We start from the raw sequence: 15,147 nt of genomic DNA, 5'->3' as shown, positions 1-15,147 counted from the left end.
ATTGAAGCCTGAGCATGTGTTTTTCATTTGAATAAGAAAGCAGAAATACACAGTTCTTATGCAAAGAACTGAACGGAGCTCGTAAACTGAGCGTCCGAACAGCATGCACACAAACGTTGCTGCAGCTCTGATGGAGGCAAATAAAATCCTGTAAAGGAGATGTTCAGTGGAGGAGTTTGATTTAAAACATCTTTTCTAAAATTTACAACTCTGTTACTCTGTTAAAGTACACAATAAATAATTTACACTGTTAAATACAGCAAAAGCTTAAAACCGTCAGACTTTTTTTCAGTCTTTGCTCAAAATAAAAAGACATGTGATCATCTGGAGCCGAATTCTAAACAAAGACGTTGATCTGAGTGATTCCACAGCAGATTTTGGTCCTTTGTGTTGTGAATGGAGGGATGAAGTTAGACATTCAGATCTAGCAGACTGACAGTCATGTTTTCTTTTCTTATATAAAACAGAGAATTGTTTTTGGGGAGAGCAGCAACATGATGGAGGGATGCATGAATAGAATCACTCATTTCTGTCCATACTGTTGCAATAAAGCAGGACTCGGGGAATTTCTAAAACCTAACACGGATCGTCCATCAGATCTGCAGCATAAAATGAAACTAAAATGTTTAAAGAGGCTTAATCTGTCCTGAGATCAGCTGCAGCAGCTTTATCAGTAAGTGTCCTTTCCATTCGTTCTGCGTCTATCTGGGTGTCTGGGGGGGTTTCTCCAGTCCTCCTCGACTCCGTTGCTGTTGGACATGGAGGTCCAGCGTGGGGAGTAGCGGGGAAGAGCAGGAGGAGCAGTCCTCCTTTCATCTGGGGGGGGCCAAGCTAGCTCTTGTGGTTGGTGACGTGAGAACCTGCTGTCTTGTGAATGGGGGGGGTCTCCTCCACTAGCTGTCCTGGTGATTCGCGTCCATCGATATGGGTGGAAAAAGGCTGAGGGAGGCGTAGGGAGTAATGGAGGACGAGCGGGGAGACGCTGTTGAGAACGGTGGTTTGGACCTTGTGGAGGGAAAGACCTGCAGGAGCAGCGACAGAAAAGTCAAAACATTCATTTCCACCAGGCTGAAGACACAGTTGCTACGCTTTCTCTTGTCAATGATTTTGACAATTTTAAAAGGTGTTTTTAAAGCATTTATATTCCCCATCATGCTTCATTCGCCGTGTTTGCAACACTGAAACGGTAAAACGGAGACCTGACAGGTCGCAGCTGTTCAGCTGCAGAGTAAACACACAGATACAGTAAAGATGACTCAGCAGGTTTCTCTGCCTACCTGTGGTGTCCGCGGTCATAAAAACTTTGTGTGTCTTCTCTGCCGTCCACATCAGATGAAGAGAAACTCGGCCATTGGGTAGCTTGGCCTCTCTGTGCCTCCTGCTCAGACTGCTCGATACCCTCGTTGCTGCCGGACAAGAACATGATCATCATAAATTTGAGCAGGATTTTTGGAGTTTTAGCGTTTTTAATGCATAACATTTTTTTTTTTAATTATTTCACTGATTTAGGTCAGAATATTTATAAGGAGAGAAAGTCATTCATTAAAAAATGTGGGTATTTTTAGGTCTGCATTAAAGGAACAATGTATTTCAGTGAAAGGAGTCAGTTTTGGGAAAAATTTGAACCAAGAAGTGAAAGAATTAACATCATAATTTTAGTATTAAAGGAGTATAAAAGAAATGTTATCAAACAGATATTGTGAATAATGTGAAATTTACACAATGTCCAATGTTGTAAGAAATGCTTAAAAATTAGTGGTAAACTGGGAGACAGGAAAATTATGCGTTTAGTCTGTGGGGTGCTTTTAATGGACGCACTGACGTTGCGGTAACGTATTGTGTCATTTCCTGTTTCCCTAGCGTGTATCACTGCGGATTGCTACGAGCCGTTGGCTCCTTTAACTTCTTTCTAACTTCTATCCATTGTTAACAAACCACTCACTTCAGCGCACAATATCTTCCCAAACCACTGTTCTATATATTGCATTTATTTTTGGGATCTTTGGCTTTCTGTTTACTGACTTAAACAGCTCAAGCAAAATTGTCTCATAGACATAAAGACTTGGATGTCTAGAAATTTTCTCCTCTTAAACTCATAAGACTGAAGTAATTCTCGTTGGATCTGAAAAACTCAGAGCTAAATTTTCCGGTTTTGTAATGAACCTGGATGGCATTACTTTAGCTTCCAGTGCTACAGTGAGAAACCTTGGAGTAATATTTGACCCTGACCTGTCCTTTGGCCCACATATTAAGCAGGTTACTAAAACAGCCTTCTTTCATTTACGTAATATAGCCAAAATTAGGGACATTCTGTCTCAGAGTGATGCAGAAAAACTGGTTCACGCTTTTGTTACTTCGAGACTAGATTACTGTAACTCTCTATTATTGGGCTGTCCTAAATATGCCCTGAAAAGCCTTCAGCTGATCCAGAATTCTGCAGCCAGAGTCCTGACCAGAACCAGCAGGAGAGATCATATTTCTCCAGTTTTAGCCTCTCTTCATTGGCTGCCTGCTGAATCTAGAATAGAATTTAAAATCCTTCTCCTTACATATAAAGCCCTCCACAACCAGGCACCACTATATATCAAAGACCTCATTGTTCCTTATATACCAACCAGAGTACTTCGTTCGCAGACTGCAGGCTTACTTGTGGTTCCTAGAGTCTCAAAGAGCCGAGCAGGAGGCAGATCCTTTGGTTATCAGGCCCCTCTCTTATGGAATAAGCTCCCAGTTAGTGTTAGGGAAGCAGACACCCTCCCCACCTTTAAGACTAGGCTGAAGACTTATCTTTTTGATAAGTCCTATAGCTAGGGATGGTTAGCATCCCTTAGTTATGCTGCTATAGGTTTAGACTGCTGAGGGACATTTCCTGATACACTGAGCTTCTTTCTTTTTCTCTTATTTCCCCCTCTTTATCTCTCTCTTTCCCCTCTGTCTGTAAAGCGTCTTGAGATGGCATTGCCGTGATTTGACGCTATATAAATAAAGTTGAATTGAATTGAATGTAAATTCTGAAGATTATTTTTCATTTGTATAAATTTTTGGATTGTTTGATTATATTCTGTACTGATGGTTGGAAAGGGAGCACATAATATCAGAAACGACATCTGAAGCTCCTTATTTCATTCTAATTTAACTTGATATGTTCAAATGATAAAATATGTTTTCATTTATTGAATGAAATGAATAAATTAAAAGTTAAATAAACTTAAATAAAATGTTAAAAGTCATTTCTTAATTCTTGAACAGTTTTTTTTTTCATTATTATATTTATTAATGCCAGCTTGGAAATCCCTTCTCTGCATTAAACACATCCCAGTTACACTGGATACTGGGGGCAGTGGGTTGCCACGCCAGATTGCGGCAAATGAGTCACATTGAAGGTGTTCGGGTTGAAGGGAGCTGTTTGTGCAGCAGCCTCTGTATGACGAGACTGTTAATCTTAATTAATCCAATAATTCATTCTTGAAGAGTTCCTTGCTGTTAATGAATTGAATAAGCAAATATTGATTGTTAAGGCAGCAGAAGAGGAACAACACCATCAATCCACTGTCTATACTTGCTTACGACACTACAGGGTCATGGAGGAGGGGGGTGGACTCTATCACAGCTGCTTCTAGGCGCGAGGCAGGGTCCTCCCCCAGCCTATCCATCACAGGACTGACACACAGAAAACTACCACTCACACTTGTTCCTAACCAACGGTCCAGTCTCATTTCTCCTTTTTACCCTTCTGTGCTTATAACAGTTCTACAAGGTGCTGGGAGTCCAGCTGTACCAAGTGGGACACCCTTCGACAACTGCATCCGTCATCAGTAGTCACTGCTCAATTTAGCTTAAAGGGGTGCTATTATTGTATTTGGAGTTTTCTGAGCTTTCTACAGTGTTACAGTGTTGAATCCTCATCAGACATGTGAACGACACTGTTTTTTATCACCTAAACGCATGTTTGAGTTTAAGTCTGAGTTCCAGCACGCTCTCCGTTCGGTTTCCATGGCGACGAAAAACGCGTCGTTTTAGAGATTTTTTCTACTTGGAAATCCTTGTGACATCCCGAGGGATAAGGTTCGGTGATTGGTTACCTTCTACTGGTTAACAAGGGCATGTACAAATACATCAGGCGGGTGGAAAATGTCGGATAAAGTTATTTCCAACGATGGCTGGTGAGTTTACCAAAGAGAGACATCCTGCTGCATTCCTTGCTGTGGGTTGCTGTTTTCCACTTCGTTTTCAGGCTCTGATTCAGGTTCCAACATGTAGGGCTGCATGCTATGTGTTGACATTGTATTTTGTTATTTTATTGAGTTCATATGAGCCTAATCCTTCTGTTTATGAGATGTTACAATGACGGCGAAAGCAGGTGCGGTGCGCGCTCCCGATGTAGTGCAGTGGCGGGAGGCGGGGCTTAATGCAGAAGAGTCTCAATCCACTCGTTTTGCCAACAGGCTGATCTGACAGCCTACGGAGAGGGTCGGTCTGAAGTAAATAAAGCAATTTGTGACAATAACTCCATCAATCCCAGCCCTTCTGGGCTCAGAAATAAAAATAAATTAGCCTGAAATGCACATAATAGTTCCACTTTAAGCAGATGTGATGAGCGGTTACTGGAAATGTCGACAAACCATGTCGTCTACAGCTGTGCTGGTTTGTCTGGAGTGGGCTGTTGACATCCTGTCATCCAGGGGTCACCAACTCTGATCCTCCAGAGCTAGACTGAAGATGTTGGTTAAACGACTTAAAATTACACTTTTATTTTAGGTCTGTTCAGTTTCGGCTGGAGATATTTGAGTTTTTTCTACCGTTTTGAACAAAAATGAAATAAAATGTATTTTTCCAGACATTAAGATAGCCTGAGTTTACAATATTAATGTCTGTGTTTATTATTTTATTCAGTCATCCACTAAAATTTATTTAAATTGAAAAAAAAAAAAAAAGGTGTTTTTTTTTCCAGGGCAAAAATTGTTACACAATTAAAATGCGATTAATTGATTCATTTTCTGAGCCGCTTAATCCAATTCAGGGTCGCGAGGAAGCTGGAGCCTATCCCAGCTGGCTTTGGGTGACAGGCAGGGTACACCCTGGACAGCTCGCCAGTCCATCGCAGGGCCACACAGAGACGAACAACCACTCATGCTCACTCCTATGGGCAATTTAGAGTGACCAATTAACCCAACATGCATGTCTTTGGACATGCATGGTGGGAGGAAGCCGGAGTACGCATCCCACGCATACACAGGGAGAACATGCAAACTCCACACAGAAAGGCCACTGACCAAAGCTTGCTGTGAGGCCACAGTGTTAACCACTGTGCCACCGTGCAGCCCGCGATTAACTGAAATCAATTAATGACAAAGCCTGTAATTAATAGGCGCCAGGGAGGCGTCCAGGAGGCATCCTATCCAGATGCCCTAGCCACCTCAACTGGCTCCTCTCGATGTGGAGGAGCAGTGGCTCTACTCTGAGCCCCTCCTTGATGGCCGAGCTCCTCCCCTCATCTCTAAGGGAGAGCCCGGCCACCCTGCACGCACGCACGCACACACACACACAAACTCCATATGTGCTGCATTAAAATGTTTTGAGCATCACCTCCTCTTTGGTCCATGCTGCAGATCTTCCAGGTAGTTTTTTCTCTCTATAGCATGACCCCGTGACGAGTTGAACACTACGGACAGGACAACATTTCAGACTTCACTTCTTCTCAAAGATCATGATGCTAAAACAAGACACTCACATTCAACTGCCTCTTCGGGATCCATCCCATCCACGTCGATCAGATACCTGCAGGTCACACGATTCTGTTAGACCCCGCCCACTCCCCCAGCTGCCCAGGTGTGTCGCGTTGTACCAACCTGCAAATCAGGTAGCCGGTGCGGTTCAGTCCGTGGGTGCAGTGGACTCCGATAAGCATGTCTGGAAGAAGAATCACCATCACCATCATTCAAACATGGAGTTTTACGTTTAACTTCATTTAAACGGCTTAAAGGCTATAAAACGGAGGACAAAATGATAAAATCTGATGCGGAATTAAGCTCATTCATACATTCACACAGGGTTTGATCAGTTCAGTGACGTCACAGTAATGAACTTTTATCAATCAACATTTACAATCACCTGATTAGATCAGCTTTAAGTCTAAATGGATTAAATTAGGATTTTTTTACATAATCTGTTTCAATGTGAATAAACTTAAAGGAAAAAATATGATTTAAAAAACATCAATTAGGAAGCCAAACAGTTTGAATTGTAATGTTTCTATCTGCTTCAGAGCTGAGAAATAGGAGCTTTAGAGAACAAACAACATGTCTGAGCTTTCCAGGAACCACTGAGGTCTTCATTGGACTCCAATGTCTCCAACATGGTTCTGGTTCACATTCAGAGCACATTGTCTGCCTGACTGTATTCCTGCTGCTTCTAATATTTTCTTTTCTAAAACTCCTGCAAATACTTTCCACACTTGACCGTCAATAAAATCAAATAATCACTTTATTTATTCAGCACGTTTCACAACAAAACGTTTCCAAAGTACTGCACATAAAATCAGAATACCACAACTGGTTTTGTAAAAGCATGTCCGAAATAAATCCAATAAATAAAATAATAGAAACTAAACTAAAACCACAGAGCGGCTTAAGACGAGACTTACAACACTCCACACTGAGGGCTGTGTTGACATGGGGTGGCAGGGTGGTCCAGAGTCTGGTTCTAAGTCTCGTCCAACAGTAAAAGTTGGCTCTCAGACCTCAGCGCCCGCACCGGAGAATAAATTTGGATATGGTCAGAGACGAATAGTGGGGCGAGTCCATGTGTAAAACATTGAAAACAAATAATAAAAACTTAAAATCAATCCTGAAATAAGCAGGGAGCCAGTGAGAGGACACAGGGATTGGGATAGCGTGATCATGTTTTCGCGGCAGCATTCTGGACGAACTGCGGCCGGGACTTTTTGACTGATTTTTTTTTCTTTACTGACTTGACAGATGTGGCGATGCAGTTGTCGAAACGACTTGAAATCAAGCATAACTCGCTCTAAAAGATCAGAGGATAGAAAAAGTTTCACGTTTGGTAAAAAAAAAAAACAGACGATAAAAACAGGATTTTAAAACGTCCAGTTTAGGATCCTGTTGGAAACAGTCAGCTTTAAAAGGAAATCATCATGTTTGCTTATCAGCTGCTGAGCTTCTGACTATCCAGGTTAAAATTCTGGTCGATGTCTGGCTTCACTGTGTCATCACAAATCTTATATCTACGACTGCTGAAACATGAAACCTTCCAGTCCGGTGGAATCCAGGAGTTCAGACTTAATGAGAAAATCCCAGACAGCCTGCGAGTTGAAGCTCCTTTTACACAGGACACCTGAATAATGTCTTCATTCAGCATTTAGTTTTGTAAACATACTCCAAAAGAGACATGACAGCTATATTTTGCACATAAATGAAATTACTTTGTTAAATGCATTGTATTATTTGCAATAAAAACAAACAACGTGGTCACATGGTCATGAAACATAAGCAACCTAAATAAACTGACTGTTGTGTGAACTTAAGCTAAAATCAACACAAAGCTATCAAGGCTGCACTTCTGACTGACAGACACTGATCAGAGGGAAGGATACGCATCTCATGGTGTGTGTATATAAAGTTTAGCACATAATGACATTTAAGAAGAAGAATCCTCCACACACAACCAACCACATCTGTTTGGCTCTGTTGTCTCACCATTATTCCTGTTTTCTCTGAGGAACCTGTAGACGGCACGCTTGAAGCTCAGGATGATGGCATCACTGGGAACATCGTGACCACCTGTGAGAATCTTCATACGCAGCAGATAATCTGGGATGTCCTACACACACACAGAAACATGAAAATATGATTAAAATGAGGTTTACAGAAACTCTCAGACAACATGAGAAAAAATAAAGAATTTGTGTTCCGTTATCAGACAGATCTGACTAAAATCACACAAACACAGTTGTGATCATATTTATTCATACTATTTAATTAAAGAAGGAAAAAAAAACAGCTGCGTGTAAAATAAGATGAAATTGACTAAAGTAATAATAAATTTAAAAAAATATTTTTGAAAATCTTTACATTATTTTCTAATTCTGTTTAGATTTTTTTTTTTAAAAAAAAGCAAACAAATAAGATAATTTATTACATATTACATCACTCATAAAGTAATATTTTGTTGAACAATCCTTTAATGTTTCCGCTCCAGTCAGGTGTTTTCTGTTCCTCTCAGTCAGACTTCTGCAGGTATTTTGTCCCACTGTTCAACAGAAAAGTGCTCTAATTTGTCCAGGACCAATTTGTTTGTTTGTTTTTTTTTCTTTCTTTAACTCAATTAAAAAAAAAACAAAAAAACAGTGCCTTTTATTACTAAATTATATTTTTGCAAATCTTTAGTTATTGTTCCTTCTTTAAGTCTCCAGTTATTTGAGTGACTGTTGTAAATTCAGCCTTTTCTTAAATGAAAGGAGACGAATACATATGAGCACAACTGTAAGTCAGATAAGTCCTGCAGCTTCTTGCACGCCTCAAAGTTTCATCTTTTTGGAAAAATATTAAAGCGCAACTTCACAAAAATGCAGCTGAATTCCCAGTAAAGAGGCCCTGATGCTTTGGGTCACATGGTTTTCTGGATCTTTCATCAGATGGCTGTCAGACACTGATAAAACTGCCATTACAACTATGTCAAGTGTGTGTGTGTGTGTGTGTGTTGACCTGCAGGCTGTAGTAGCGCGAGGTGTTAGTCAGGTCAATGATCAGACCCAGTTCTTGGTTCTGTTTCCTCACAGCGTCCAGCAGCTCCCAGGGGCCGAACACATGCGAGCGTGGAAGCTTCTCGATGAAAGACTGAGAGAAACACACAGACTGTGTTCAGCGACAACGATCCCACCGCTCACACACCGCTCACACACCGCTCACACACCGCTCAGTCTGACTGCTGCTGACCTGTTTTAGAGGCACTTTGAAAGCGATGAATCGAGTCCCGTCGAGTCTTCTTCCGACGGGCGAGTATTCCAGCCACCTGTTGCACAGAAAGTCACCTTCGCTCATCACTGTTGTTTTATCTGGACAATCAGAATTTAGATCTATTCATGATTTTAGAAAAATTTGTCTCTGTTTGGTGGTTTTTAGCATCTTGAGTGGAAGAAGAGTCTGAAACTTAAAGGAGTAAAAAGAGTCTAAAACTTTGTACATTTTTAAAAAAGGTTAAAACATTATCTACTATTAAACCGTGTTGTCAATTTCTTTTGTAACCCAAAATATTGAGGATTAAATTATGTAACTCACTTTTAGCGTAACGATTAGGGGTGGGAAAATCTAATCGGAAAATATGGATTATTTTCTTCACAATTTTAAAATAGATTTTTTTTCAAATAAAATGAATGCACTATAAAAAATTTTTTGTCATTTTTATTGTTTTTTTATCGATCTTTTTACTTGTCTTCTTAGGCATTATAGCAGCATAATGATGGTCTGGCTACTGTGTTGTTTTTTCTTTATTGAAATTAAGAAAATTAATGAGCAAAAAAAAAAGTTTTATACATTTTTTTTGTTTTTAATCTACAAAAATCAGCAATATCAAGGAATTGTGAGAGTCACAATTTCAATCGAAGCAGCACCCAAAAAAATCGGAATCGAATCGGGACAAAAGCGTATCGTCACAGCCCTAGTAACGATTGTATATTATATATATGTATAAATGTATTCTTTGAGCCAATACCTGTGTTGAGGTCTTGTATCTGAGGACCCGAGGAAATCTGGGGATTTAAGTTTTAGGGGGTTGTGGGGATAAATTTGGGGATTGTTTTTCTTATTATATGTCTACAGTAAACTGTTAGATCTGGGCTCCTGTTTATAAGCTAAAAGTAGCTTCTAGGGAGTCCAATTTTTACAAGTATACAATACATTTATTGGTGTGTCTCTGTATTTTAATGTGATTTGTAAAAATGAAATAAATGAAACGTGCCCTGCGATGGACTGGCGAGCTGTTCAGGGTGTATCCTGCCTCTCACCCAAAGACTGCTGGGATAGGCTCCAGCTTCCTCGCGACCCTTAATCGGACTAAGCGGTACGGATAATGAATGAACGAAAGTGGTAGAAGATGAAACCACATCCTTTATGTCCATGAACAGCACAGAGAAGTGATGATGAAAGCATCCGCAAAATGACTTCCCTCTCAGGCTGATAACAAACACACTGATAACTGTAAGTGCAATAAAACCACTGAATAAAAAGCCCATCCTGACTCAGACGGGGTGAAGCAAATTACAACCTCTTATTACTACACACATCAGAGAGATTTACATTCTTATCCAGTCTGAGAATCTGGATTTTTTCTCGTGTGTTGTGGACTTTGGAGCTGAGATACAACACCAAGAAGATATTTTATTAGCATGTGAAGCAGGAAGTATCACTCTGACATGTCACCATAATTATGACCTCACCACAGAAAACTGTTGGAAAAGCCTGTCATGTGCAATGAACGACTGACTATTTGCAAATAAATGCATTTCTTAAAAAATAACAAATACTGACAGCAAAGTAAAGTAGTCACGAGGTTCCCACAGTCCCAACCCTGTGATCAGAATTAAAAAAATGTCAATATGAACAAATAATTTAATCTAAATTATGATCATTGTTTTGATAGAATCAGTTGTAAAAGCTGAAATGACGGCATTTCACATCTGTAAAGTTCTGTTTTTATTCTTCTCTGTGGGATCAGACAGATGAGATCCAACACTGGATCTGGTTCTATCAAACACAGTGACCATGAAGGCTTTACTGCTCTGCATCGCCCTGCTGAGAGGGGGCCGAAAGCTAAATCAGCAAACATTTAACACCGGTCTGGCAGTAAACTGACAGCCTTTTTTTTTTAAGACAAAAAGAAAAGTCAGAGTAATTTATAACACTGCCCGTTTCTACACGAGGAAAGGCAAAATATTTGGCTCGGCAGCTTCATCTTGCTGAACGTTCACATAAAAAGAACAAATCTTGATCCCCCATCCACCAGACTTCCTGCATTTTTCTGTAAGTGATCTTTTGGAGATCTTTTCCATTTTATTTATATATCCATTTTTTATTTATCTACTCTGGAACAGTCTCCCTCTTTCGGTGAGGTCTGCTGGGACTTCAAGTGGTTTTAAATCTCTTTTGAAAACTCATCTTTTTATGTTGGCTTTTAACTCCGGAGAGCAGGACCACTCGGTCTTTTCTGCCTTATTTTGTCTTTTTAACTATCATGTTGTCTTTAATTTAGTGCTTTTAATGTTGATTTATTTTATTTTACCTGTACAGCACTTTGGTTACTTTGAGGTATGTGAAAATGCTCTACAAATAAAGTTTGATTGATTGCACTCATTTTCAGTCTAGTTATTTTATGAAGAACCTAAATTAAAAGGCATCCCACTCAAGGGAAGGACTGATGTTATGTCTACACATAACCACCAGAGCAAAGCAACTATTCTAAATACCATTTTTAGGCAATGTTTTGGGCCTAAGTAACAGGAACCTGGAAAGGCTGATGCCACATGACTAAAGAACTGGACTGAACTGGATTTTTTCAGGTCTGATTGGTGGGATGAAGAAATTGATGTTACATATCTCATGATAAGTAGATGGTGTCTGGTAAAAGATACTCAGCAAATTATTCAATTCTACTGAATTCAGCAGATGCTTTTATTCAAAGCATGAGACCCTGTACACCAGGCAGGTACAGCCTCTAATAATGTGAGCTGTGACTCCCACCCTTTATTTGTGGAGTTTCACCTTCCTCCATCAGGACGGAGGTTCCAGCCGAGCTGCAGGACAAAACGTTATAGGAACAGTTTGGTTCCATCTGCAGCAGTCCTTAACAAATTTTAGGATTTTAAATCATTTTTATCCATTAATGTAACTATTTATTGATTTTTGACTTTGTGAGCCATTGGGAATGTCAGAATGTCTGTTTATGTGTCTCTTTTATTTACTGTCTTCTGTGACACTAAACCTGAAAACACTGTACAACAAATCTACCTACGGGTACAAATAAAGTCACCTGAACCTGAAAGAGACTTACATGTCAGAGAGAGAACACACACACTCAGACGCACATATCAGAGTAATGGGGGCACATCGAGGGGGGCAACTTGGGGTTCAGTGTTTTGCCCTAGGACACCCCAGTCCAAATACTCAGGGAAAGCCTGGATCTCCCAACTTTTAAGTTGAAAGACAACAGCTCTTCCTCCTGAGACCGATTATAATAGTTTATTATAATAGTTATCAATTATAATAGTTTATAATTTCAAAAGTATACGTCTTGTGTTTAATAGAAACGATTAATGGATCAAGAATAAATGGTTATTTAATGAGGCAAAATTAAATAACGAGGCTGAAGTTTTGCTTCTGATTCCGAATTTGTATAAAGGGCAATTCCACTGAATTTTTGGGAAACTAAACAACATTAGAGCAGGTCCTAAAAAAAAAAACTACAACACTTAGACTCTTCAAACCTGCTACTGAAATATTCAACATACCTAATAGTCTAATCTGCATTTTCACAAATATAATAAAGGTTTCACAAATCAGAAACCATGTTTAAATGACTCTGCATAGTATGTAGAATATTTAGATCCAGGTTTGATGAGTTTAAGTGTTGTAGTTTTTTGTCAGAACCTGGTCTAATGTGGTCCATATGCCAAAAAATGTCCCAAAATGAGCTTAATTTGCATTTTCACAAATAGTATAAAGGTTTCAAAACTTAAAAACAGCATTTTCTTGAATCTGCATAGTATGTAGAATATTTCAGTCCAGGTTTTGATAAATCTAAGTGTGGTAGTTTTTGTTAGGACTTGCTCTAATGTAGTCTACTTTTCCAAAAATTCAGTGGAATTGCCCTTTACACATATTACAAATCGGAAGCTAACTTCAGCCTCGTCAAAATGAAACAGTTTTGTTTCCTGCAGCAGGAAAATAAGACTGATAAAGGTGCAAACTTGGGATCAATCTGGTCTCTTTAGCAACAGTGTCAACATGTGGGGGCTCGTGCCACTCACCTGTCTGGGATGTCGTTCTTGTTTTTCCACCTGGACATCTCCTCACCTGTTTGTTCCTCGCTTTGTTGAAACAAACTATTAAAATATTTAAAAGCCGGGCTGTAAACACGTGGACAAACACACGGTGTTGATCTTTATACGCAGCCCCGCATGCTGTTCTGCATTTACCGGTGGACACACACACAGTTTGTAAAACTTTAAAAGCTCAAAACGTAAAATATCTCTGTAAAATACATGTTTCCTACAACTACTCTTGATACAGTTTCTCTCTTTCCCAGTCCGAAGTGAAACCTATGAAAACAACTGAGCCGCAAAACACCGCCTGCATGCGCATGGTGATGACGTCAGAGCTGTAAACGGACTCTTTACTGCCACCCTGTGGCGGATTTGGTGTATTACAGCAACAGCAAGAGGCGAATTTACTGTACAGCAGTGCTTTCAGTGGGCCGGTGTGTACTGAAGAGTATTAGGGCCACTGAATTTAAAAAAAAAAAAAAAAAAAAAAAAAATTCTGTGAAAAAAGTCAGAATTCTGACTTTTTTTTTCTCAGAAGTTTAATTACAAGTTAAGACAACTAGTTTAACGCCTGGGTTTTCATTAGCTGTGTTCCCATGTCATTGTTTTGCAAAATGAAAGCAACATTTGTTAATTTGACAAATAAAACAATTGCAATTTGTAGGTGTTTCAATTGAGCTGTGTATAGTGTGTAAGCCTCAGTTCAGAATTGTCAGAATTGCTGCTTATGCAAGGTACCCACGCAGTGCTATTTTGTGCTGCATGGCTACTCAGAATTCTGAGATTAAAGTCAGAATTCACAGAATTATTATTATTATTTTATTATTATTATTATTCAGAGACCCTAATACTCTTCCGTTGGTATGCACCGGTACGCAGTACCGACACTTTTTAAATTCTATCCCTTTAGATACCGGGACTATTTTTTTTATTTTCCAGTGTATTTGCATACCAAGACTTTTACCGGCTTTACTCAGCAATCAGTATACCCTCCCACGACTTCATCACATATTACACCTTATATTTGCTGATTAAAAAAAAAAAAAAGTCGCCTCAAAAGAAATGTATTAAGACTGGTTTAGACCCACAATCCTTGCTGTAGCCCACAACGTCACGCCACATGTCATGATGTTCACTCGCTTGTGTGTACATTGAAGTGGACAGCAAGTCATTCAGGGTGTACCACCACTTATTTTGTTCTACTTAAAGCTTTAAGGAAAAAAATTACAATTTCCTTTTTTAATATAATTTGTGTTTTTACTTGGGGTGATTACGAACAGACAACATACATAATTTTTTTAAAATAAGGATATTTTTAGATGCATAGTAAAATTATATTTAACTACTTTTATAATTGTAAGAAATAAGTAAATGACCATATATTCACCATGTAATAAGTGACAAATGAAAATCATTTCTGCTATTTGAATCAGTTTGTGTTTTTACCTGTATATTAATTTTCATGGTGACTCAGATCAGTCAAAGGTTTTGGCACATTACTCATTCATAATGAATGAGCTGTCTGATTCTGTGTTTACCCAGTATGATGTAATTTGGTGAACAGGTAAGAGCCTCCAACTGGAAAAATACTGCATGATCAACATGATCCAGCTTGAAACAGGTTATTTCAGCTGACATAACGAGCAGCTTCTCATTCTTTTAAAACAACCACAGTGAAAACTATGTGACTGCTTTAGATTATTGGTCTACAGAAAAACAAACAAAAAAAAATTATGGCTGTTGAAATCATTAAAACCTGGTTTGGAGCAGTTTAATTTGTTGTTAAAAACTAGAAGAGCCATAGTGAATCTAAATTGTGGGCAGAAAATCTTGACGGTTTGTCTCCTGTTTGCGTCTTGGTTCATCAACATTTTGTCCCAAACATCTGCTGATTCATTTGCCCCAGACTGGGAAATAATGGTTCAGGGAGTCCAAAACACCAGTTCCGACCTTAAACCTCCCAATAATCTTTGCTGAGTTAGTGGTCTGACTCTCCCACCATCTCTCATCTTAAGATTTTGGAGAGATTTATGTAATTCTGGATGGAAACGAATGTTGTGACATGGCAGTAAGCTTAAAGGAATGATTAACAT

At 39.2% G+C, this 15,147-nt stretch overlaps 1 protein-coding gene across 1 annotated transcript; it reads right to left on the bottom strand.

Moving 5' to 3' along the window:
• Positions 1-21: 21 nt before the first annotated feature.
• LOC306768674 (RNA/RNP complex-1-interacting phosphatase-like) lies at positions 22-13,311 on the bottom strand. Its single transcript, XM_079257089.1, has 9 exons — positions 13,040-13,311; positions 8,955-9,030; positions 8,724-8,855; positions 7,716-7,839; positions 5,850-5,910; positions 5,732-5,778; positions 5,587-5,662; positions 1,278-1,406; positions 22-1,022 (listed from the first exon to the last, which is right to left on the bottom strand). Exons 1-9 carry the CDS (start codon positions 13,075-13,077, stop codon positions 671-673), a joined length of 1,035 nt encoding a protein of 344 aa, XP_079113215.1. The 5' UTR covers positions 13,078-13,311; the 3' UTR covers positions 22-670.
• Between the last annotated feature and the right edge of the window lie 1,836 nt (positions 13,312-15,147).

The sequence above is a fragment of the Telmatherina bonti genome (assembly GCF_933228915.1).
Source record: "Telmatherina bonti genome assembly, chromosome: 17".
Classification (NCBI taxonomy): Eukaryota; Metazoa; Chordata; class Actinopteri; order Atheriniformes; family Telmatherinidae; genus Telmatherina; species Telmatherina bonti.
This window is presented reverse-complemented; position numbering and strand designations above follow the sequence as displayed.